At 38.7% G+C, this 27,179-nt stretch overlaps 1 protein-coding gene across 1 annotated transcript; it reads right to left on the bottom strand.

The window, feature by feature from the left end:
• Positions 1–26,514, bottom strand: LOC106939692 (neurexophilin-1-like). The gene is made up of 2 exons (XM_015022191.1): positions 25,396–26,514; positions 1–4,110 (listed from the first exon to the last, which is right to left on the bottom strand). The coding sequence occupies exons 1-2, from the start codon at positions 25,450–25,452 to the stop codon at positions 3,337–3,339; spliced, it is 831 nt and encodes a 276-aa protein (XP_014877677.1). The 5' UTR covers positions 25,453–26,514; the 3' UTR covers positions 1–3,336.
• Positions 26,515–27,179: the final 665 nt, after the last annotated feature.

The following is a 27,179-nucleotide window of genomic DNA, read 5'->3' as shown; positions in this document are numbered from 1 at the left end:
TTTATTATTTCTGAGACGTGAAGCCAGCCAATCTGGTGTTTTCAGATTCCTGTCGCTAATATTAGCTTGGTAGATGAAGAGGCAGACAGATTCACGTGTCAACAGATGATTAAAATATTGTTTCATAAAATCAGCGCCCAGCTAAGAGAGGACAGAAAAACAACATTCATGATGTCTGCAGGTGAATTTGCCGCCTTGTTCCCTGCAGATATCTTTGTGATCTGCTGTTATTTGCTGTAGGGACTCAGAGTGACGAAGATGAGCCTTTTCCATTTTTATAAACAATTTAAAAACTTTGATGTTCAGATTTCCATGTCTTTGTTGTTTAAAACTAGTTACGCCTATTGAGCATTCACACATTTTACCTTGTTAGAACTTAGATGTAATTTATTTGGGTTTTGTTTGCCATTAACCCTTTGCACGTGACGTCACGCTCTTCGAAACTCCGCCCACTCCGCCATGACGGATTATAACCAATACGCCCCTGTAAATACCCCAATATCGCTTTTATTAGGTAGATTTCGCAGTAATCATGGTCTCATGATGCTGTGCGGTCGGTTGCAGAAACAGACAAGGATGCAAACCAAACTTGTCATTTGATTTTATAACTTTTAACGAGGAAAGATACGGCGGCAATCAGCTGTTAATCATAATGACTGTCAGGCCTCGGCGAAATGGCGGATTTGCAGCGAAGACTTTTTACAAGGTAAGACGATTAACGTTCATAAACTTTATAAGTACGTATGATTAGAAACGTATCGCATATTTCACTATGGCGAACGTAGCGTCTAACGGCTGGTAACCATGGAGACAGTGCCGCACCGTCATGTAGCCTAGCATGTAAGGAAAAAACTGGTTAGCATCTCGACTTCAGTACGTTTTTAATCCTGCCTCGATTTAAGGGCAAACGCTGTTCATGACATAAATCATGTGGTGTGAATTCAAGCAAAGTAGGTAATTTGATCAACACGTCAGGTGGGAGGAGGTACGGGTCGGTTTCTAAGCTAGCTAATTCAAACTTCTGTAAATAAATCCCTCCGTCTATGAGCCCCAACCAGGTGTGTTACGTTCACAGACAAATTAGCTCGACTTGAACAAGTAGAAGCCATGAATAAACTGATAAAAATAACTTGAGAAAACAACTTCAGTCCCTCTGTTAAAAACTCCCGTCCCTCACTTCTGATATCCATCATGGCGCCTCGATTAAGTGACGTAGTTGCAAAGGGTCAATATTTTGTCCTAATGCTGGTATTTGTGCTACGGAGCCCCTACAGGACATGGAGGATTTGTTTTTATTTTGCATTCTCCCGCAATAATTTACTGATCAGTTCAGTTTTGCACCACAGAGTTAAGTATATATATAAAGATGTTTTCACTGAGGCTCTCTTTAAATGTGTGTATATTTGCAATTTTCACCCTTCCATGCATGAATTATAATCCCTTATGTCAGGATTTCTTTCCAAAGTGTTTTTGATTTTCTGATTTCTAGGATTTTTTTTTTCATGTGATCAGTGGTAAGGTATTTGGAACATACATCAGTAGTATTAGTCTTTACTTGACTCTACAGTAGAAGGACGGATTGGAGGCATGTTTGTTCTGCCATATTGGATTTACTTGCTGTTGCAGTGGATGGCCAGTAGTTGGCGGTGTGTTGTACAACACACAGCTACCCAGTGTATGCACAGAGACACTTTATGCATTTATAACATAAAAATCCACAGGAAACGCAAGGTACCTGTCCACTGCAGTGACCGTTATGCATGACAGGGTTAAATTGAAATTTCTGTCCTAATTTTGGTCTTCATGCTGACGCTCTGAAAGTAAAGTGGCTCAAAGGAGCAGCTAATGCTCGCGCCCCCACAGGACGGCTTTACGTTTCCATCTGGGATCCGCTCATATCTGAACTTTATCACCAACGTCACACCACATTGGCATCAAACTGGATATCTGATCTGTTTATTGGCCCCTCACACCTGTCTTGTGAATGTTCCTAGTTAATTAACCAAAGAGTCGTTGTGTCCTCGTAACCTTTCAACGTGAAACGATTCAGGCAACTTGATTTATTTCTTGACTGTGCTCTGATATTGTTTGTGTGTGCAACATGAGACGGGCCAGCTAGTGGCCGTTTATCTTAATGAGAGCAGTTAACTCAGGGCTAAACTGTGGCTGCTGGCGCCGTGCGAATACATCCCAACAATCCTCACTGAATATTCTCTTATCCTCCTTCCCACTGACTCGATTTTTAGGAACACATTTTGCGCTCTCATTGAAGCCTTAATTACATCTGAAAGAGATTAAATTATATGTAATTATTATGATAATATTTTCATTTATTCAAGATAACTGGGTTTACTTTGTTGAATGCAGTATTTGTCAGGAGAGAGAGAGAGAGCAATCTCCTGCACACAGTCAAAGTTATCAAGGCGTGAAATCAGGAATCCTGACGGCAACAAAATGTAATCTTTTTCATACAGAAGGGACAATAGACGGCGCCGCATACCCCACGTCTCCTTCTCCTCTTTAATTAAAACAGCTCTGAATCTCTGCATCTCACCCCGCTACCTTGTACTCGCTCTCATCAGTGTGGAGGTTCCAATTCTGCACCGCCGTACAATCTCGTTATTGCCTTCACACCGTGCTTGTCCTAATCCCTGGACCTGAAATGCTGCAAAGCACTTTCTGTTTGTTTATACATTTTATTTGGAGGGGATTTAATTGATGGATATATTGGGATTTGCTGATGTTTGCGTCAGAAGTTTTGGCATTGTTTTGGCACCGAGTTCCCATAAACGTCTGCCCTTTGAAAGGTCTGAGCGTCACTTTAATGATGCTGCGGTTGGTTACACTCCACATTCATCTGCACTTTGTGAGCAAATGAATGCTTTATGTTCCCTGTGGTCTGTTTAAATCATCTTTAGAGCGCACAATGTTAAACACGACATGATAATTATCATAAACGCTGAATCTGTCTGCAGCTCTCTTGTGAATTACCGCACCATTTAAAAGCCCACTTTCAATTCTCGCGACTTTGCAAAGGGCGATTAAAAAGGACAGTCAGATAAGATTCAGAAACGACTAAATTGGTTGGAGGAACGCTGCGTAGATGTTCGAGTTTCGAAACAGGACTGAGGTAAAATGTGTTGGTGGTAGAGTTTCACTGCCAGTCCCAGATGTTTCTTAAATGCATACTGTAGTTTGCATATATGTTTTTACATCTTACAATAGTCAGGCTACATGTTTTGTTTTAAGGTGTCTTGCTGACATTTTCCGCCCTAGTTTCCTCCTCACATGTTCAGTCACCCCCGCTTTTCCTCTCTCCTACCCCTCATGCTTCCTCTAACCTGAAGGCAGGTAGGGCATCTCATTGTGGTAGTTGTAGTCCGGGCAAACCTTCTGCACTAGGCGGTAGTCCGTACTGTAGAAGGAAATGTAGATACAGATGACTTTGAAAGGCTTGGAGCAAATCCAGGAGACGTGGCTCTGGGTCTGCTCCAGAAAGCAGGTCTTGGATGGATCGTAGTTGCACAACGAGGTGCGCTTTTGCCGATCCACCTTCTCGTAGTCCACGCGGCAGTTAAATATCTTGGAGTCTTTTGGGTAGACGACGCTCTGGCGCTCCAGGTCAAACTCCACGGCCTTGACGGGCGGGACCAGGCTGACGGAGATGTTGCCCTGACCCGACGAGTTGTGGCGAAAGTATACGCTGAACGTGCCGTTGCCGTGATCCACAATCTTGCCAGTGATGAGCAAGTTGAGCCTCACCGTTTTGATGTTGGAGTAGAAGTCTCCCCAGCCGAACATCTTCTTGAACTTGCCGGTCTTAACGATCGGCCGGCGCTTGACCCTGGAGCTGGAGGCGTCTGGTTTGAGCAGGTCGCTGCCCAACATCTCCCAGAACTCTTGTTTGGAGAACTCCTGCTTGGAGAAAGGGACTGGGGAGCGGTAAGGCAGCTCCAGGGAGGTGGAGTTAGCAGCTCTGCTTTTGCTGTGCTGCATCCATCGGCTCAGGGGCGAGTGAGAGGCTTGTCCGTTCAGAAGACCCGCCGTCTTGGAGGAGGCGTCCGAGGAGCTCTTGGAGTTGGAGGAGTCATCTTCTTGACCTATCACCACCTTGGGGTAGTTGGTGAAGATGGGGAGAAAATACAGAAACAATTAGTGATTTAAAAGGAACATAAAAGACTGCAAATGTAAAAATTAGAATATATGTACTTGATTACTGTCCTTAAAGGATCAGTATTATGTGTTTTCCACCGATATAGTGGCATTTTGTACTGCAATGATTTTGTAATTTGACACCCAGAAATTGGGCCTGTTTGTTTAAAAACTTTGCTTTCAAAAGGTTTTCACAACATGGCTCCTCTATTAACCCTTTAACAACATTTGCACCAGCGTTTCACTGAGAAGTAGCTCCTATGATGAGCTCAGCAGATGCGTAGTTCCACCAGATGTTTGCTAATTGCCACTGGCTAGTCTGAAGGAGCTGAATGGGGGAGTCACAGGGGAGGGTGGAAGCTTGAAAGCTTAAAAACTGCAGCTCTGAGGAGGAGCTGCGCCTAGAAGGCGGGGCTAGGTCCACTCAGGCTTTTTGAGTGACTGAGTGGTTGCCATGGACACTAAATTATTTCTCAAACATGCTTTAACTCTTCTAGACCGGAACGTGTTGGCGGCGACACATCTAAATTTGCAGTACCGTAATTCCGCCACACGTAGCGCTATCTGAAAAATTCCAACATTTGTGAAAGGGGAGACGTTGCACTTTCCAGCAAGTATCGGGTTAATACGGTAACTTCACAGCTGCAGCTGCAGAGAGCGTAATTAATCCATGGGGCACTCGTTTAATAGACGGCATATTGCGAAAATAACTTGCTGGATATTGAAAGTTCCGGTTGTTATCGATACATGGGTAAGTATATCATCTCACAGGACATTTAAAGAACTACTTACAATTAAAATAAGGAAGATTTATTTAGGCAGACGCGTGAAACTTCGGCGTAAAACGGTTAAAGAATCAAGGCAAAACTGTTTTCGATGAAGGAGTAACGTTATAATGTCAAGCTCAAAAAAGTGGATTTTACATCATGCTGCCCTTTTAAGTTAATTATTTTTAATATCTTGGGTATTTATTTTTTAGGGAACTTAAAGAAACGCATGCCTAAGACGAACATTACACATTTGACTGAACTATATTTCTATGACGCTTGCCGTCACTCGTTCCTTTTGGTTTTTGTTGTCCACTGTCGCTGTTTTTCTTTACTGAAACATAGTTGGCCACAAGCTACGCTCCTCAAAAGGAGAACCAATCACAGTCGCCGTTCACACCTGAGATTTGGAGTTGCGTCGTAAAGAGTCACAAGCTGAACTCTGGTTTTCAAACCAAACTGGAGGCAATTAGAGAAACTCAATGGGAGAAACCAGCATACCAAATTTTAGCTCAAGGTTTTGTGTTTGTAAGAAAGAAAGTCCTTTCTTTTTCGTTTAAATTTATTTAATGGGTGAGAAAATTTTTAAATAATACACAAAAGAAATGAAAAAAGCTCTTTTTTTGCAGTTTTATGATGACGTTCTAGCAGGTGGTGTAGTTTTAGTAGCAGCAAAGCGGTTTTACATATCAATACCTCATCAGATGGTTTCAGCAAGTTACAATGTTCTAGAAAAGCAGTGCACAGATATAAGATAATATAATTTTGTACTTTTGAATACTTTAGTATTTAGAAAAGTAACTGCTTTGGTATCTTTAGGTAGAGTAAATTTTTAACTGAGCAACTTTTGCTTGTTGTAGTTGAGTTGTTGTAGTTTTTACTAGAGTTGAGGACCATTTTTAAAGTCATGTTCACTGTGACCTTCTATCAGTGACACCAAGAATTTTTACATTTATCGGTAAAATTATGTTATTTTATTTACCTTAACTGTAGGAGAACATGCAGCACAATTCCCTGAGCTCTCTGGGCTCCTACAGGAATCAAAGTAAATGTTGAGAGCTTTACTGTGGTTCAGCTGAATCAATAGTTGTTAGAGGGGCAATTTTCTTCAAAAGGTTATAAAACGATAAAGAACCTTAAATACAAAACGCTCTCTGAGTTTCTCTGACAGCAGAAGTTTACAGGTTGACTTACCCTCTCAGACTAAACATGTACATTAACAGCTTGGCCATTTACTGAATCTTATTTTCACTGACATTCTCTGATACACACCACTTAATTTTAGTATTTTTATTATTTTTTTAATCTCTTACATCTTGCAAAGGTTTGCCACATATTTCTGTTGTCCCACAGCTTTATTGACGGCTATTTGTAGCTGTTGACATTGTTGTAATATCACCGTGTTTAAATAAAAGTCTCATTTTAACAGATTATGCAAAGTGCAGTTTAGTGACAAACGTACCCAAAGATTCATTTTTGGTTTTATCCATTAAGAGAATCCACACTGTAAAAAGGCTAAATATGTGTAATTTACGGTAAAATACCAACAGCTGTGGTTGCAAAAAATGTAACCATTTAAATACAGTAAAATTTACCGTAAATTACTTCTTTTTTCTTCTTCTTCAGAATAAAGATGGCAGAGGGCCAGAATAGAACGGAAACAAGAAATGGTTCAAACAAAGCCCGTTGTGGGATGTAAAATTCACTTTATGACTTTTTGTTATGAAATCTAAACACTCAACAAGCTCCTCATGTTTCACCTTAATGGTGGTAGAGCAGAGTCAACTTCTCAAAACAAAATTTAGTATTTGCTACAAAGGTGGGGAAAGAACGTCAGAAAAATAGAGAAGTTGATTTGTCTGCGTTTATTAAAATTTTGTGAGTTAATCCTCTTCATGGAGAAAAGTTTAAACATTTTTTCGAGAGCAACCACAGACAGTACGTCTATGAACAAATCTCTGTTCACATATTTTATTATTTTTATCTCCTGTTCATCTTCGCTCAGCAACGTAAGAGGTTCTTTTTGTTACCATTTTCTGTTTATTCAGTCAGCACTTATACAGAAAAATGTTTTTTTTTTTTAAATTCAGGATATGATGAATCCTGAATTTCTTGTATCAACATTTCTGTTGATACAAGAAAAATCTCAGGTTGTTAAGAAACTTTAGATTCAGTCATTAATTGATAACTTGCCATACATTCAAAATCTTACTTCTATTTTCTAGTGCAAATATCTTGAAATAATTGACTTGAAATAAGACAAGCTAACTTAAAAGTAGCTTTTAAGCCAGATATAACAGCTTGTTTTAAGTCAATAATTCCTTAATACTGATGAAAACGTTTTAGATCCACTAGCAGATTGTTTCACTTATAACAAGATTTCTTTCTCCATATTAAAAGTTAATTTATCTGGCAATAGCACATGTATTTTTCACCAATATTAAGAATTATGTACTTAAAGCAAACTAGTATATCTTGCTGGAAAGTTACTTTGAAGTTAGTTTGTTTTATTTCAAGTCTACTGAGATATCTGCACTAAAAACTGGACCAGGATTAATTGGTAAGAGTTTGTGTTTTTGCAGTGCACTATGAACACGTGTGTAACTTTGTGGACTTACCCACAACAGAACATTATTATTATTTTTTGCTATCTTTCTCCCCACGGTTGTTTTGCTTTGTCACACAAACTGTCGTGCATTTTTCAGTCTCTTTTTACGTCAGACCCTCACATGACGCCGTGTACTCTGGAGAGTTTCTTCTGCTTCTTGCGCACTGCGATCAGAGAGTTGGAGGAAGGGGAGTTGGGCTGGCAGGAGGGCCCTGGAATAAAGTGTAATGTCCAATTACGGCTTCCAGTGTTCTAATTAAAGGGAAAAAAACTATCGGCGCACAAACAAAGCTGTCAGACGTCAACATCAGCTGGGGGAGGAGGAGAGGAGATGGTGCTGCTGCACTCAGCAGTGGCTTTGTGAAGAGTGTGTAAATGTGTGAGCGACGTAATGGATAATTATTCAGTGGTAATGATCTATTAGCAGGTAGCTTCTGTCTAATGTCGCAGGGAAGTTTTCAGCATTGTGTCAGCCTTTTGATTTGGAGAACACACTCTCTCTCTCACACACACACAGATACATTGTGAACTCTGATTTGTGTGAATGCAAACAATAAGTGATGCAAATGTAATATGTGTGTGCGCTTCACTTGAGTGGATTTTACAGAGATACATAATGCATGCATCGCTGTCTGTGCTCTGATCCAGTGACTGTCTTGACTGCCAGGGCTTCCTTATACAGGCTTAGTCAGGATTATTATGTCTGACTCATTTCTATTCCGTTTTCTGCAGCTTTTTCAGCCTCAGTTGTATTTGTTAACTTGCAGCGCAGTCAGTCAGTAGTATTGATTTTCTGTCGCTGTAAAAACATGTATTTCCTTTCATAACGATAGGCATCGCATTTCAAGTTCCACAAAAGGGATTCCCGGTGATGTGGTTGCGGTCTCGTGTTTGGACTCAGTTGAGAGGATTCCCTTTTTTTTTTTTCTTAATCTGGCTTTATTCCTGAGGGAGCTCTGCAGGCCAGACGGCCTCTGCTCTGGTTACCTGCCTGCTGCCGCCGCTGCGCTACACGGTCGCTGGGTTCCTTCAGATTCCCCACAGGAACCCAAACAACCCCCACAACGACTACTTCCTGTTCTGTCAGAGGGGTTTGGTGCTTTATTTGAGGAAAACTTATTTGAGAATAATTTTAACAGAAAAATGAGCCCAAAAATACTTTGATGACGCATCATTGCATCTAAGGATGAGGATTAGGGCCACTGAAAAAATAAATAAATACTTTTTTACTTTCTCCCATTAAAATTCTGACTATAATCTAAAAATTCGGACTTTTTTCCCCCCAAATTTTGACTTTATTCACATGAGATTTGGAAAAAAAAAAGTCAAAATTGTGAGAAAAATGTGACTTTTTCTCACAATTCTTAAAATTCTGACTTTTTTCCCCAAATTTTTGACTTTTTTCTTCTGAGATCAAAACTCAGAATTTTGAGGAAAAAAGTCAGAATTCTGAGAAAAGTTTTACCTTTTTCCCCCCAGAATTCTCAAAATTCTGAACTTGGTCTAAAAATGAGGATCAAATCTCAGAATTTTGCACAAAAAAGCAGGATTCAGAAAAAAAGGTGAGAATTCTGAGATTAAAGTCAGAATTCTGAGAACAATTTAACTTTTTTTTCCCCAAAATTCTGCAATTTTTCCCCACATTTTTGACTTTATTCTTCTGAGATCAAAACTCAGAATTCTGAGAAAAATAAATTGACATTTTATTTCTGCAAAATACTGACTTTAATCTCAAAATTCTGACTTTTTTCTCAGTAGAGAAGAAGTCAGAACCTTTTTTCCAGTGGCTCTAATCTTTCATAGCCAGGGCTTCCATTGATGCACTACTTTGTTTGATTTGTTGTCTGCAATAACTGCACTTAACTCCTGCTGCTTCCAACAAAATCTCCTTCTGCAGTTATAGAAGCGGTTTGATTTCTCTCAAACTGACCGTTACGTTTTGGGTTGTTTTGTAATTATTCTGTGGAGCTGAGGATGAGGAGCGACGCAGCGAGTGTTGTGCTGTTGTTGAACAGAAGAGACTTAAGTGTCTGGCACCGCTGGAGGTGTCAGATTCAGAACGCAGCATCTTTGTAAAAGACAAATGTTAGTCTGAGCTTATTACGGCTGATAGAAAACCCTGAGCTGCTGCAGTAACGACTTCTACAGGAAAAAAACCCAAAACATTTGTTTCTGCAGTCAAATTGGATTTTATGTTTTAGCTTCATGTTTGTATGTTAATGTTGAAAGATGCATATTGGATTATGTGCCGTTTCTGTGCAAAAGCAGTTTTCTTCTGTTAATATTTTAACAAGCTCTGCTGCTTTTACTCCACCCAGGGAAAACTGCATACTGCTACAACTCTTTTGCCTCCCTGCATTTAACTAGTAAAGTATATGAGCTGTGGTATCACTATCAGCAGTCCTGCAACTTCTGCTCTGTAAGCAAATTGAGATGGTAAAGAATAACCTCAGAGTTTAGTCTTTTTTTATTAGGGCAAAAGATTAATGCATTTCTTCACTTTAACAGAATGTTTTAAAGTGCTTGCGCACACATTATTTTAATCATCAAACCTTAAAGTTGTCTGATTTACAGGGCCGGCCCTAGCCTTTTTTGGGGCCCCAAGCGGCCCCCTCCATACCAGCATAGTTTATCATTCCTAAGCTACTTTATGTTGTCATTAGCATCATTTGTAATTGGCTTACATCATGTCAGTATTATGACTGCTGATTTTAACCTTACAAGAGCAGCAAACTAAATAAAGTGTTAAGGTTTTCCATATTATTTTAATTATTTGAAAGTAAAAACCTCATGGTCGTTCCACCAAATAGTAATATAGATATTATTATTTTGTGGAATAATAATATTAATATTTCTGAACTCTTCCCGAGTTAAAACATCAGTGTTATTGTTTCTAAATGAATATGAACTTGTTTTCTTTGTTCTGTTTGAGGTCTGAAGGCACTGCATATTTTTCCATTATTTTGACCATTTCTTATTTTCTGCAAATAAAAACTAAATCTTTGCTTGGAATTAGGAGACATGTTGTCAGTAGTTCATAGAATAAAAGAACAATGTTCATTTTACTGAAACATAAACCTATAAAAAGTAAAATCAGAGAAACTGATCATTTTATGTGGTCTCTCATTGTTTTCTAGAACTGTTTATATAAAATCAAGCTACTCATGCTAGCTTGGTGTTCTTGGGGGCCCCCTTGTGGTGTGGAGGGTTAACTCGCATATGTTAACCCTCCACATATGCGATTTGGGTATTTATATCACTCAAACAGGGCGAAACAAGTCATCCTTCAGTGACAAATCAGCCAGACACATGGTGGAATGGCACTTTGGAAATGCCAGAGCAAATTCCTGTCAGCAGCGCAGGTTTGCTGCGTTTCATGCTCGTTGCTGGCGAGACTTATCCGGGCTCTAAGCACTGCAGGCGAAGTGTGGGCGACGGGCAGTCAGGCTCAGAGAGGGGGCGGAGGTCCGGGGTGATTCTGTCATTTGTCATGTGCGCTAAGTGAGTCAGGGGAACGGCTGGAGAGGAGGGGAGGTGACTGTGGCTCCGTCCGTCGCTGTGGTAATTGTGAGTCACTCAGGCTCAGTGAGGCGGGCCGCGGGCCTCTCTCCCAGCAGGAAGTTCAGGAGGAGAGCCATCCTCATAAGCCTTCCTGCTCCACTGGCAATAATCTGCCTGTCGAAGTGACAGGTACCCGGTTTTAACGCTTTTTCCCTTGACTACTGATGCACACTGTTGATATAGCGCAGAAATCAGAGGCTGAATTAATCAAGATCTGTGCGATTTGCCCTACAGAGTCTGGTGACAGACAGATACAGAACATTACTGAGATTAAAAGTTGTTATTTCCTTATATTTCGCCTTTGAGGAGATACATTTTTTTGGTTTAGCTTAAAAAAAAAACCTTATTTGAAGTTTTCTGTGTTGTAGTTTGTTGTAGATTGTCTCTGTTGGTCTCCAGGAAGTTTAAATAAAAAAAAATGTATATTTTTAATATTTCATCAGACTTTCAAGTTCTTTTAAGGTTTTCTTTTACGAACTTTTCAAATCCTTTCAGTTTGTATTTTGCAAATTATGCATAGCTAATGTAATACAATAGTTGTTAGCTTGATCAAACTACTGAGCCTGTTTACAGGGGCGGTATCATGTATTTTTCAGGCTCTTTGTGTCATTTTGTAACACAATCGAGTAATTATGTTTTATTCAGTTATCAAGCTCTCTATATAAAAACATTTAGAGGTTGAGGGCTTGTGAAAATTGGTTTCCAGGTTTGTGTGAGGAACCATTTATGCACAGCTGAATTTAAGGACCTATCAAACATGCATGAAAGGAACAAAACAACACTCTGGTTTTGATGAGGGAGTGACATTATAAACTGACATAAAGCTGAAAGAAATCGATTTTACATAATACCCACACTTTGTTTCTTTATATATATGTATTCTGTGTGTTTCCAAGGTTTCCCTGGAGTAAAGAAAGATTCCTGAGAAGTCTCACATCTTTATCCCAGTGGGCGAACCCAGACCATGCAGTTTCCTCCAGTCTGAGCTGGATGCACACGATGTTTACCCAGCGTGTCTTGACACATCACATGTGAAGCTAGCACAGAGTTTTCACTGCAAAAACACAAAATCTTACCGAGTATCTTTGGTCTGTTTTCTTGTATGCTTGAAGTAAGACAAAACTAACTTATAAGCAACTTTTAAGCAACATAAAGGTGTTTGTTTTAAATCTATAATTCATTTATATGGAAGAAAAAGTCATAATTCCACTGACAGATTATTTCACTAACATAAGAACAAAGTCTTGCCATAAGTGAAATAATCTGCCAATGGAACTAGTACTTTTTAATTATCTTTTTGAAGTTTGGCCATTTTTTTCTATTCATCTCAGAGATTGTTTTCTCATAAACCACTTAACTTTTAGCTGGGAAGCTGTCAAAAGCAGATTCTAATTTCGATAAAGAAGCCATTTTAACCCATTTTTCCATCCATGTGACATGCCAAGAAAGTATGCAAATTAAATAAAAATGAAATGTAATACAAGCTTACTCACCACTTAATTAAGTACAACTTAACACAACTAATCTGGAATTAGTCATTGCATTATATGGTGACTATAATAATTATCTTTGATCTTGTTCCAAAGAGAACAAGATCAAAGAATGAAAACATGTCTTTGAATGAGCCATGATTGTTGGTTGGTTTTCAGAGTATCTCAGAAACTGATGATTTACTGGAAACTTCAGCCAAAATCGTCTCTCCAGTTAACAGAGGTTTGTGTGAAAAAGAGGAAATATCCACTGATTATCTTGGATTATCTTGTTGATTTCAGGTCAGAATAGATTCAAATGGAAAAATCAGAGTTTGAAATAAATGAAATGAAAGTATCGACAAACAGTTCAGGCTCGTAACGGTGTGAGGAAACGTTTTCTTCTCACACTTCCTCCCTACTAAAACCAGTTAACCATCGTTAAATTACCACAGCTTTCCTGAATATTGATGCTAACCACGTCTGTCCCTCTAGGGCAGCGATGCTAAACTCATCTTCGTTTTGGGCCAAATCAAGATCCTGAATGCTCTTAAATGGCCGGTTGTGCCATAATGTATTGATAAAACCTGATCACCAACTGTTAAAATATCAATGACTTCTTAAAATTAAAAATTATTGAACAGTCCCCCCAGCATTTCGTGATTTTTTTTTTTTTTTGCAAGAAAAATCAAAGTTTTTGTGGTACTAATTTGGAAAGATTTGTGTTTTTTGTCTGGTTTTTAAGAGTAGAAACCAAAATGGAAGTACAAAAATGTGAATTTTGCATAATCTCTTTTAATAAAAGACATAAATAATTATCCAAACACTGATTTTATGCTGCATATTTTTATTTATTTGACATCAAACTGAAAACTGATGTCAATGAAAGTTTTGTTGATCGTGACTGATTTGCAAAAGCAATAAAAACGGTAAACAGTCCAGGATGGAGGATGTTTAGCAGTGTAGCTTTCCAGAGTGAGCGTGTTTGACGGCGGCAGGTTGCTGTTTCTGCTGAGCACCAAGTCACAGACAGACAGACGAAGCTGGTGATCAAAGTGGAGCGTTTACATGCACCTCCCTGCATCTCCACTACAGGAACCAAAGCCTGAGCTGCAGAAAAAAGTGAATATTTGACATCATGGCACCACCACCGTGTTTTAAAAATGCATTATAGTAAAATGAAACATGGTGGTCTGAAGGTTTTCCCTCCCACTGTAAAACATTTCAGCTGCATTTTTACTGTCTTCTGTTTTTTAAGGCAAATAAATTTTGCGAGTTTTAGATTTTGTGAGTTTGTGAAAAATAAACTTACAGCAGTAAGTTGTGTTAACTTTTTATCAGAGTTGAATAATCTAGAGTTTAAAAAAACTGAAAAAATGAAAAAAACACGAGTGGGAAGTATTTCCCAGAATGCTTAGCGGCTTGTTTTGTATCCTGAGGTGGGAGGGCGTTACATCGATCTGACTCTTGTTTTATTAAGGCAAATATTTATTTTAATGTCCTGATCGCACTAAATGTTTCTGAGCTGAATTCATTGTGATGTTCAATAAAATTCATTATCAGATCAGAAATTTTGTTCATGCAATTTGAAACAAATTTAAATTATTCTAAAGTAAAATAAGTTATTTTAACTTGATAACAGAGACGTGTGTGATCTTTAACTAGTTTTTTCTTGCATTTTGTGAAATAATTATTTGGTTTAAATTGCAGCATTAAGTTAAAACTCATTTCCAGATTAATGAACTTTAAAAAAAATGTTTAAACAACGCGTCTCCTGTTGTTAAATCAGCTTCATGAACTTTAATTTCTGAGTTAAAACCGAAACTATTTTCTTGTCGACTTAAATTGCATTTTTAAGGCAGCAGGAGGACTTTAATTTTCAAGTTAAACCACATTCATATGTTTTACAGTGTTGTGATGTGTATCAGTTGTTCTTTCCATTGTTTTGTCTTTTCCACTCGTTCAAACACACTTGGAGTCAGGTTAAATGATTTATGAACGCACAACAAATGCCTGGGCTGTGTACCGACACGCTCAATAACCGCTCCGCTTTCCTCCTAAAGCCTTCATCTTTTAAATGGCATTAATTTTTTAGTAAAACACAAGCAGCTAAGGTTTTTGTGTCCATCATTGCCTCGTTCTTTACACCTCTCACCCCCTCCAGATGTAATATGCTCACTGCAGGAGGTTTCTCCGTTACATGATTAAAGTCTGAAAGTGGCAGTGGCCTAATTATTCTGCCGGCTTGTGTAGATCTAAGAAGAGGTTATTGAGAGAAAGGTAATTTCTCCAGAAACAAGCCATTTGACTCTCAATGAATAATTTACTCTCGCTTCTTGAGGTCACGGGAGCTTAAGGTCTGCCGTGGGTGACTTGAGTCTTTTTATTTGAAACTCCCCCCCCCCACCCGATCCATCCAGTCTTTATGCATCCTCACCCCTTTCACCCGGCTTATTCTGCACACGCTCAGTCGGTGTGCGAGCGGCTCCCCGGGGAGCCGAGCTCATTTCGTATGTTCAGAATGAAGTCTTGCTTTGAATTGCCTATCAAATTTTTACATTATATGATATCGACAAGTTGGCGGTGTGAGGAGGATGGAGAGTGGCGGCAGGGGACGCTTTCGCCCCGACTCTACCGCGAAGTCCAGGGCAAAGCAGGGTCTGATTGAACTCACTTGATTGAAGCCTTTAATGTAATATTAACACCAGCAATATCTCCAGAAATGAAACTAAAAAAAACTTTAACGTACATTCCTTCTTAATAGAAGGAGCTGCAACAAGACATTCGGCTCAGAAGACGAGGTAATGCTCACCAAATGTTACCAAGTTTCTTTTGTCTGGTTTACTACAAATATCTTAATACAACTGGAATAAGACAAAACTGACTCATAAGTAACTTCTCAACAAGATGTAGATGCTTGTTTTTAGTTAATAATTGCTTAATATTTCACTTTATGATTGGAAAAATGTTTTGTAAGTTAAATAATCTGCCAGATACAGGAGAAAGTGAATCTCTCAAATATTATCACACTGCAAAAATACAAAATCTTACCAAGTAGTTTTGGTTAGTTTCTAGTGCAAATATAGAAAAATAAGAGAAAACTAACTTACAAAAATCTTTTAAGCAAGATATAAAAACTTGTTATAAGTCAATTTTGGTGAAAAAGTGCAGATTATTTCACAGATGTATTTCCTGCATGTTACAAGTGAAATAATCTGCCAATGAAACTTGTATTTTTTAATCAACATTAAGGAATTAATGACTTGAAATAATCTCCTAAGTTATCCTTAAGTTTGTTTTTCTTACTTCAAATGCACTAAGATATTTGAGTAGAAACTAGACCAAAATACTTGGTTTTGTTTTTGCAGTGAACAGAAAAACAGGCCACTAACCCCAACCCTCCGGAGGGGGTCACCAGAAAATATGGCTGCAGCTAAATGTTTTAAAGAGGAAACTTTTCCTGGCTACTGCAGAATTAAATGTGTTGCTTTGTTTTTCCTTTTATGTCACAGTGTCAAAGAAAACATGAAAGCCAGTAAATGTCTGATCAACGCCTCTCTGTTTCTGATGCAACCAAAATCCTTTCTTTGCTTGAAAACTCCACATTCTTACAGACTGTCTTTTAATATCAGATTCCGATTTATTTGTCCTGACAGGAGAAGCAAATGAACAATTGTCTAATATTTCTGAATGGTTTAAAGCTTAACCAACTGTCTCAATATTTAAAGACTAATTGTATGATTTTTAGTACAAAAAAACCAAATGATTTATGAACATATTGATGGCATTAAAATTAGCCAAGTGACTCAAACTAAAATCTTAGGAGTAATTGTTGATGAGACACTGGATTTGTATGTAAAAAGATGGTAAAATTAATGGATATTTTGTGTAGAGCTTATTTTATTAACTGTTCTTGTATGTAATATATTGCAATAGTGTTTGTGACGCTACATGTCAATCCATAAGATTTTATTATTTCAAAAGAAATGACTAAGAATAATGAATTTTTCAAATGGGCTCTTCATTTGATCTTGATTATATTTGTGAACTTTTATTGTATATCATTATATGCTAGTTGTGACTTATTTACACTTATATGTATAATTATTATTATTCACTGAGTTTAACATGATTGTTTATGAATACAAAAAGGTGAAGTGAAACATATGTAGCGCGAACCATGCTTTATTTTGGAGAGAGGAAGTATTTTATTTTGAAGAGCGCTTCACAGGATGTGGTTTTGTCTTTCTTCCTTCCGTGGAATTCGGTTGCTAGGTAATGAGCAGCCGTTGCCGTTAGCAGTTGTCGCCTTTGTTTGAACAGAAAATTTTCAGCGAAGGCACCTGAGTCTCCGTTACGATTTAAGAAACTTTCACTCGGTAAAAATCTTTATTTTATTTATATTTAATGTGAACTTTTATACGTCTCTTTTTATGTGTAGATGTACATTCACCTAATGACTTGCTAATAGTTTTTCAAAGATTTTTTGCTAACTATTCTGATATCGACACTTATTCAACAAGTCGCTTTTGAAACTTTTATTTACAATTTCGCAGAACAGCAATTAAGCAAAACGCTCTTAAATACAGAGGTGATTCACTTTGGAATAACCTTAAGAAAACATTTTAAAATTATGCTAATTGTAAAAGGTATGTGGCTTTGATCACTTCTTAAAAATTTGTGTTGTATTTGACTTTTTTATTCTGGCTTAATATATATATATATTTTTCATTTCATAGGGGATGTGGGCTGATTTCTTAATCTGCAAAGCTGCTCTTTTTAAATCTGTCTTTGCATTTTGCATTGTTGGTGTGCAGGGTTGTGTAGTAACTAGTTACATTTACTCAGTTACCGTTTACTTGAGTAACTTTTTTATGTACTTTTAGGAGTATCTTTACTTTGAGTAATTCTATTATGACATATTTTTACTCTTACTTGAGTACAATTTCTGGATTTTTTTTACCCACTGAACATGTTTTCACAAAACATGTACCACACCTGCTGTGTAGATATATACTTAACTTTATATTTTGGTCCATCTGATGATGTAATTCTTAAATATTAAATGATAAATTAATCAGTTACTCAGTACTTTTTACCAAATACTTTTTACTCTTGGTACAATTTCTGGGTACTCTACCCTACCATGTTTGCGCAAATAAAAAATTATGTTCTAAAATATTCTAAATTGTAGCTTCAACTTGCTGTAAAGTGGGGATCTTAGTAAAAGCCGAAGTTTTTTGGTTCTTCTCATTTTGGGATAATTGCTCCCCTTCACTCTACGCTGGTTCATTCTCAGTTCAGTTAAGAAATCAATGTTAAAATTTGTGCACTCAGCCAAAATCCTGGCTCTCTCCCTGTGGCTGTGCTCTGCTTTTTTAATTGAAAGCCCCTGGACGTTCCCTCTGCAGGTCGGTTCTTGACATCTACACCGCTCTGACCCTGAAAACCAGTGTAGCGTCGCCGGCCGGCCAGCCGGCGCGCTGGTGAACAGCACGCTCTGCCTCCATCCATGCAGAACTGACTGTTTACAGATTGTCAGAGAATTGAGAATATAAATGGGCTCTCGCTCGCTGCTGTAGCTGCGGTGTGGTATCAAACGGTCGTGGTCACACTGAGAGGAGGCCGGCGTGTGCCTGGGCGCCTGCGGCATCAGGAAAGCTTCGGTTTCCCTCCCCACCGTCCACTGACAGCCCAGCGTTCCCCCTTCAATAAACCCGCATCCCCTGATCCCAAAGCGCCGTTTCTAATATCGTCGAGTTGCCAAAACATCTTGAAACAATGAAAAGTTCATTTAATATCGACTCCCTCTGAATCCCCACGAAACATTCACACAATTTCTGCTCTTCTCAGCTCCAGCTGAAGCGGTCTGAAATTAAAATGAGGATTTTCCTGTTTGTTCTTCTTCATCTCCGTGTGAAAGTCAAACGCATGTTTATCCGGATCCCCTGGGAGTCCCACCTACTCGTTCCACCGCTTTCCTTTAAGCTGCGCACTGCAACCGCCAGCCTACGGATATCCTTCCACTGCTTTGTCTCCCAGGGAGCGTTGCCACTGTAAATCGTAAACATTTTCTGTCTGAGGTCAGCTTGCTGCTCCAGCTGTCAGAGTTTTCTGCCGGAGGGAGGGTCCGACTCGGCGGTCCAGGAGGGATGAAGTGACCCTCTGGGGTCACACCTGCTGTGGTTCTGAATAAGTCCAGCTGTTTTACCCTCCCAGGCAGGTGGTTCAACCGCTTCCTCATGTTTATATATTGTTTCTGGGAGTGCTTAGTTTGTGTAAATGAAGGAAAAAGACAAGAAAATGTTCAAGAACCCTACATTGTGACAGGATGTCAACAAACCCTACTTCTTTAGGGGTAATGAATAAAATTTTATGATTATTTTTTTTATCTTTTAGGGCATTGTTAATCTAAAATTATGCCTTTTTTGGAAATTATGTGCATAAAATTAACAATTGCAATCAAATGTATGTACAGAAACATATGCCCTGTATGTTTCAGGGCCACTGGAAAAAAAAGAAAAAAGAGTACATTTCTGCTAAACAACTCAGAAATTTTGAGATGAATCTCAATTTTTTTTAGAAAAACAAGGAAATTTTAAAATTCAAAAATGTGATCAAAGTAAGCTCAGAAATTTTGACATTAATCAAAGAAATTCTCTAAAAAACAAACAAACAAAAAAAAGAGTTTTAAAGTAAAAAAATTTCAACTTTTAAATTCCAATTTTTTTTCTCACAAATTTCTGAGATTTTTTCAAGCAAATGTTTGATCTCACAGGCACAGAAATACTTTTGTTATTCTTTTTATAGAAAATTTCTGAGATTAAACTCAAACTTTACCTCCTTTTCCTTCTTTCTATCTACAGAAGCACTCAGACGCCACTGACTTCAAAATTAGACTCAAAATTGTTTAAATTGTTTATACATCATCAGGCAAATCTAGAATTAAAACTCAAATCTGATTTGATTTACTTTCTAAGAACTTTAACAGACTTGGGAGAGTTAGGAAGGAGGAGGAAGCTTTTGTGGTTTGTTTCAGGTATATGTGGGAAAAAGACTTTCTCTTTAATCTGCTTACAGTTTCAGTTTACAATGAAAACAATCAGAGATGAGACTGATGCAGATCAATTTGGTTTATCGCTCAAATAATTTCCAATTTGTGTCCTCATTTGTGCACAACCTGCATTAGTAAATCCAAATGCTCTTCAGCAGAAAATCCCAGACTGCTGCAAATGTTGCTTATACCTTTGGCCTATTCTGACTCATACGAACATACATTTACCATAAAAATGAACAAAATACCTAATTAATTTATAGCTGTGACAGGGTGAAAATAAAAGGACTACAAAATTATCTCTAGATGTGCATCAAAGTATGTGGTCAAACTTTGTTTTTCTACTAAAGTCAATGCATTTAAAGGCTGGAAAGAACTGGAAATGTTAGTTTTGATTATTTTATTTAACTTTAGCTGATGACCTGATTACACCCAATGAAGGGAAATTGACCTATTGATTATTGCATTACTTGCTTAAAGGTAGTTTTTACATTTATTTTTGAGCGCTTTTTAACCTAAACCAAGATCCTCACTGCAAAAACACAAAATCTTACCAATAATTTTTAGTCTGGTTTCTAGTGCAAATATCTTAGTACACTTGAAATGAGAGAAAACTAACTTAAGTAACTTATATTTAAGTCAATAATTCCTTAATATTGCATTGATCTACCAATACCCCATTGGTAGATCAATAATCTACCAATGGAACCAGAACTTTTTCATCAGTATCAAGAATTATTTACTTAAAACAAGCCTCTATCTCTTGCTCATACATTACTTTTAAGTTGGTTTTGTCAAACTGTATTGTGTGTTTGATAGTCCTTGTTGATTCCTTCATGTTGTTCTGTAAACAAATCTGGTTCATGTCTGGTCATCATCTGGTCGAATGTTGTGCGTTTAAAACCCGACTGTTGATGTTTTCACGTCTCAGTTTTGACTTTTCTAAATATTTTTCTTCTCTTTTACATTCATCTAAAACGTGTCAAACTCGAGGCCCGTGGGCCAAATCCGGTCCTCCGTATCTTTTTATGTGGCCCTCTATATTCCAGACTAAATGCTAAGTGTGCTTAAATGTTATATTATCAGTCAAATCAATGCAGTTTTTATCTGGAGGATAAATAATTCTTGAGAATTATCATGGAAATTCACACAAAATCAACAACTTTTTTCCGCTAATACCTAATTGGGAGTTTATTACAGGTTTTTCTCAAAATTGTCAAAAACGTTCTCACTTGTACTAAGCAGCTGCCTCAGCCTTAATTCATGTCAGATTATAGTCCATAAATAATAAAAAGGTGCATTTATCTTCACAAATAAGCGCATATATTTCCAAATTAGAACCATAAACACTTTAATTTTAGTATCATGAAATCCTGGAGGAACTGAAAAGATGTTCAGTAATGTGTAATTTTAAGAATTTATTGATATTTTAACAGTTTGTGATCAAGTTTTATCAATGCATTCTGACACAACCGGCCCTTTAAGAGCCTTCAGGATCTTGATTTAGCCCAACACCAAAATGAGTTTAACACCGCTGCTCTAAAACAAAGGGCGATCCCATGTCAGCGCCTCTCGTCGTTTATTTTAGAGTTGACCCACGTCAGATGGTTTTCTGCCAGATAAATGTTTCATCATGCAGCAGCATGTCCAGAATCTGTGAGCGGAAATGCCTCTTGAATGATTGTTGTTTCCCTTTGAGCATCTGTGTGGGACATACGGCGGAGACGGGAGGTTCATGAGCTTTGACAGCAGAGCGGTCCGGAGCAGCGACCCGGCGCAGGATTAGCATTAACGGAGACGGTTTGGTCTTCCCTGGATTGGGATGATTTTTCTGCTTAGTGTGGGACGAATCTGTAAGGACAAGGTGGCTGACCCCGCCAGGAGGATGGGCGTGAATCTGAGAGTCTGTGACAGTTCAGAACGGAGAGGCGAGTCTGATGTGGTTAGAGTCATCGTCCGTCTGCTTCTGCGTTTTAACCTCACACGCAAATCTGAGGGTCCACCCAGTGTGCAGCTACGCATCTGCATGCAAACTGTTATCAATTAATCAATCAGTCACTAAACACTCACTGTAAACGAGTGAGAAGGAAGCAGGAAGAATAAAAATCTGCCACTCTCTCAATAATTACAACATGAAGTTTCAGGGCAGCATGCTTTAAATTAATATCATTTGTGAACAACATTATTAACTCAAAACTGCATCAAACTTTTTTTTTTCTTTTAACGTGTTTTAAATTGATTTACAGTGTTGCATTTTTCAACTCCTCTTCCAAACTGTACCAACATGCTTTTGTTTTAAAGCAGTTTCACTCAAACATAACTAATATTTATAAATTAACCAAATCTCTTAGTTTCAAGATATTGGATTGAATAAACTTTATCCAGTTCTAGCTCCACAGAGTTTCAGTATCTGAACATTACTTATTTAATGATGCATTGTGATAAATAAAACAGTTTTAGTGCAAGTTCCTAAAGGTCTTATGTGATTAAAAAAGCCTGCAAAAACTGAGACCACTTTAAATGATCAGTTTCTCTGATTTTACNCNCTATGGGTTTATGTTTGAGTAAAATGAACATTGTTCTTTCATTATATAAACTACTGACAACATGTCTGACATTACAAGCATAAATTCAGTATTTATTTGCAGAAAATGAGAAATGGTCAAAATTGCAAAAAAGATGGAAATAATGCAAAGAAAACAACGTTTATATTCGTTTAGAAACAACAATACTGGTGTTTTAACTCGGGAGGAGTTCAGAGATCAATATCAGGTGGGATCACCAGGAGGTTTTCAGTGCAGTTAGTTTCTCCAGAGCTGTGTATAAAAATGTTGCATTGTGACCTTCAGGTTTGTCGAAACCCAGATTTATTAGGATGGAATCTAGCCAACAGAAAGCAGACGCAGAACGAAGCAGCTCTGACTCTCACGGCCACAGCGACGCAACCTGATGCTCTTTCCACAACATTTTATTCCTCATTGTGCTCAGCATGAACAGGCAGAAGGAGCCGCCGGGTCTGAAGGTTATGCTCCTCTGCTGCAGGGTTTCTGCTCCTGTTAACATGTTTGATTAAAAACATTTTAAACCGGCGTGCTGAATAGGAGGAGGACTGCATCTCAAGGCAAAGAGGAGCAATCTTGAAATAATTGCAGGCAGAAACGGCCTGTTTTCCCCAGCTGAGTTCAATGTCCTGTTTGAGGGCACTTCATCCTTTTATTGGTAGATGCTCATTTTGTTGAGATAGAGAGGCGCATTCAATTAACCTCATCCATCCCAAATCCCATGAACCGCTCGGCTCTCTGCTGTGCTGCAGCTCTCGGCTGCAGACCGTTTCCCAGGAGGTTTTCCACAGGTTTAGATTTACAAACCTTCCTGTTTTCACCCAGTCTGCTGTTCTTTCTGCTCACCTCTACATCTGACTGTCCCTGATTACAAGCTGTGGGTTTCTGGACATGTGGAACAGTTTTAACTCCACAGCTGCTCAACAGACAAACCAGAAGTTTTTTGTTGATTTTTCTGTTTTTTTTTTTTTTTTTTTTTTGTTTTTTTGGGGTTTTTTTTAGAAATGCACCGATCAACCAGATAGTTTGGATAACCAGTTTTATATATATATATATATATATATATAAAAATACCCGAACAAGAATCCAGAGAAACCCCGACTAGTTTATAAATTATTCTTATTAAACATGGGGATGCAGTTTTATACATTTACTTTTCTGTGTATCCAGAGAAACTCCTATTAGTTTATAAATTGTGGAGTACTTTTTATTTTTCTTTTATTTTGTTTGTACTTCCTCTAATTCATGTGAAGCACGTTGAATTGCCTTGTTGGTGAAAATGTGCTGTATAAATAAAATGACCTTACTTTAACTCTGATCACTGAACTGCAGGTCAAAGTCGTTCTTATGGTTTCTGTTCATTTCACAATCAGCAAAACAGCTGCAACTATTTTCTGCTTCTTTTAAAAAGAATGGATGAAAATTAGAGCCTTAAGTTCATTTAATGTCTGTTGGATTGAAAACAACAGACAATAAAAAACAAAGGTCAAACCTCAAAGTGTAAAATAAGGCCTGGTAAATCCTTATTGATCTAGTGTTTAATGATTATTGATGCACAACTCCTGCATTCTGTGATATGAGCAGAAAGTGTAAAATAAACCCACAAGTTGAAAGGAATGAGTGGGATTTAAATTTGGGAAATTAAGCTGAAAACTTTTCATAGTAAATGTGAAATGCCTGCTTTGTGTTTGGAGCTGCTAAATACCCAACTATCATCCCAAATCTTCACAGATTATCGTCTTCCTATATGCACGTCGGCGCTCCAAATCCAGAGAGCTCACTGATGAAGAATAACACAAAACGCTGCCAAAAATAAACAATTTCTCAAGCAGTCAATTATACAACTCAGATGGTTTGGATTATTCATAACCCTCCATTCAAACAGGGAGAATTAGCATTTGAAACACATCATTAATCATATAAACAACAAGCCGAGTGGCACCTTGTATTAATAGACGTCGCTCGCAAAGGATCCCTGGAGACCGAGCCTGTCTGGGAATTACTACAGAAAATAATCCAAATCAGAATTTTTAATGCAGAGTGGGCTTATGTGATTATATTATTAAGTGCTCCTCTGCTGCATAATAAAATAATTACTTAATATATTAATTCCTTCCTAATTTATCAATGTCACAGCTAATGAATTAGTGCAGATCTCCTGCTGAGAGACGTCATGTTTTCAGTCAGATACACGGTCTGGCAGGGAGGAGAGGAAAAAAGCCCAGAAATGAAAGACGACAAGCGCACAAAGCTCGTCACTTTACTGGGAGAAAGGCAGCAGGAAACGGGAAGCACTTTCCAGATTTTCAGGGAGCAGGAAAAACTTTCTTACTGCTGCAAGTCTGAAGAATCTCAATCACAAGGTCATGATGAGCGAACGGAGCAGATCCTTCATCGGCTCCCTGGGCTCCAGGATGACTGAGCTGCAGGCAGCCCAGGGGTTTCCCAACACAACCATGTTTTTCAAGTTTCCTCCAGTGGATCCAGAACCGTCTTCTCATTAAAAAGCTGCGTTTGAGTCCCTCAGCATGAAAGAGGAGTGGGCGATTTAAATTTGATTGCAGGTTATGTAAGGATGGCAGCGTTTATTCTGTAGTTTTTGCCTTTTAGGATTCACCAGTCAGACGGTTTGGGTCATTGTTCCACAGTCACACTGTATGATTACGATGCTGCAATTAGTTTGAATTAAAATGTGTATTTTTTGTTTTTTTTTTGTTTACAAAGAAGTAAGTTGATCGTTTTGGCAACACTTTGGTAAATAAAACGCGCGTCCTTAAAATAAAAGTTTTCCATTTTCACCTTCGTTTTGCACTTTATGTGACTATATTATAATGTGTCGCCACGCTGTGAAAGAGCCCAAACATCAGAATGAATGACAGGTTGGGACCAGAAAGGCGCTCGGCACCGTCATCCTCCTGGGAATAATGTCAGCGCAGCTGCCCGTCCGGAGTCAAACTCAGCCCTGCTCTCTGCCTAATTAGGAAAATAACACGGGAATCAGCATTTTCAGCATCCAACAAAACAATGACTCCGTTTGCATTTTGGCACAAAGAAACAGCTGCATGTGTCACGCAAATCTGTCGTATTCGAATAAGTTGTGAAGTTTTTGTGGATTCAAATCGAAACGGAGCAGCTCACAGTGAGTGCACCATGCATGGGGGGACACACCGAACGGTGCATGGAAAGCAAAGTGACTTTCTGCCCACTCCCACTCTTTTCTTACCAAACAAGCGGTTCCGTTGAGGAGGAGCAGGATGAAGCCGCGGTTGGGACGCATCATTCCGGCGCGTAAATCTCAAAGCCGCCCCTCCCTCGAGAGGATAATTAGAATCAAAGAAGAAGAAAACCCAGCAGAGGGTCTTTTTCCTGCTTCAGGACGACGCTCTTCCCACGGCACCGGATCCCGCTGGGCTGACGCACGGTCCCATATCCAAGGCACAATGAAGTGCTGCTCCCGCAAACAAACAACACAGAAGAAGCTGACTTGGAGCGCCCTGTTCTGTCTGATCTCTCCCCCCGCCTCTCCAGATCCCGTGTTTGAACTCAAATTAGTTCAGCTGCGAGAAATCCATTTGTATAAGGCTGGCTGTTGTCATCCATTTACCAAAAAGAAAAAAAAAGAAAGGAAAGAAGAAGAAGAAATCATGAAGTGATCCCAGCTGAGAGTGAGGAGACTTCAGATCTGCTCAGTGATGCTGGTAGAGATCCTGGAGGGAAGGAGCTGCAGCCTCCTGCACAAACTGAGCGATGCTGAGACTGGCAACAGCGAACAGACGCTTTAACAGTTTCTTTTCTCCCTCTCTCCCTGTGTGTGTGAGAGTGTGTGTTTGTGCATATCCCCCTCTTCATCAGATGCCTTTTCTCCCTCCCTCCCTTGTCTCAATTACTCTCCTCCCTTCTCAGTCTTCACCTTTTCCAGGTACTTTTTTTTCCATCTCTTACTTATTCCAGTCAATAGTGAAAGAATTTGCTCTCCTTTCTGAGCTGTTTCTCTATTCCAGCATTTTTTAACCCAAAGGTGCCCTCTTCTGTAGTTTCCTGCATACATTTTCGTCAGTGAATACATTACGCTTCGCAAAAGTATAAGTAGCGTTCAGCACATGAATAAACATTGAAGTAAACAATTTCATTTCTGCTCTGTGGGGTGAAAGGTGAGTCTGCACTTCTCTCTGGAGTCTTTTGCAGAGATATTTTATTGCATTTAGCTCCTTTCATCGGCTTCCCTGTCTCTGCTAAATCCCTACAGCATGATTCCACCACCACCATGTTGAGGAGCGTGTTTCTGTGTGATGTGAAGTGTTAGTTATTTGCATCTTCTTCCACATGTTGTCTCTTTAAAGGTGAAACAGAACAATCTATAAAAAATCATTACAATGAAGCGATGTGACATTGGTGTGTAATTTTTATTATTTTTTTGTCAGTAATAGTCTAATGAATTTTCTTTTTATGGGAATAGGGAGTAGATATTATTGACCCTTTACACGTGACGTCACTCCCTCTGAAACTCCGCCATGATGGACGCCAAAACAACCGATGCGCTCCTGTAAAGCCTGTCAAAAAACGCACATCTGGAGGCCTAATATCGCTTTTATTTAGTTGATTTCGCATTAAGAATGGTCACAGGACGCTGCGCGGTCGGCTGCAGAGAAAAACCAGAATGGAAACCAGATTTGTGGTTTTATAGGGTAACGAGGAAAGAAACGGCGGTGACGGATATCAGCTGTCAGTCATAATGACCTGCAGCTTTCGGTGTAACCGCGGATTAGCAGCGAACACTTTTTTACAAGGTAAGATTAACGTTCATATTAATAACTAAGTGTGATTAGAAAGATATTAAATGTCGCATTATGGAGAAGGTCCGCGTCTAACCGTCAGTAACCATGGAGACAGTGCCGTCATGTAGCCTAGCATGTATAGAAAAAACTAGTTAGCATCTCGTCTTCTGTACGTTTTAATGCTGCTCCGGTTTAAGGGAGACGCTGTTCGTGACATAATGACATAAATCAT

The sequence above is a fragment of the Poecilia latipinna genome, unplaced genomic scaffold (assembly GCF_001443285.1).
Source record: "Poecilia latipinna isolate Pla-1442-1.1 unplaced genomic scaffold, P_latipinna-1.0 Scaffold2952, whole genome shotgun sequence".
Lineage (NCBI taxonomy): Eukaryota > Metazoa > Chordata > Actinopteri > Cyprinodontiformes > Poeciliidae > Poecilia > Poecilia latipinna.
Note: the sequence above shows the minus strand (reverse complement) of the source record. Positions and strands in the feature narration are given on the sequence as shown.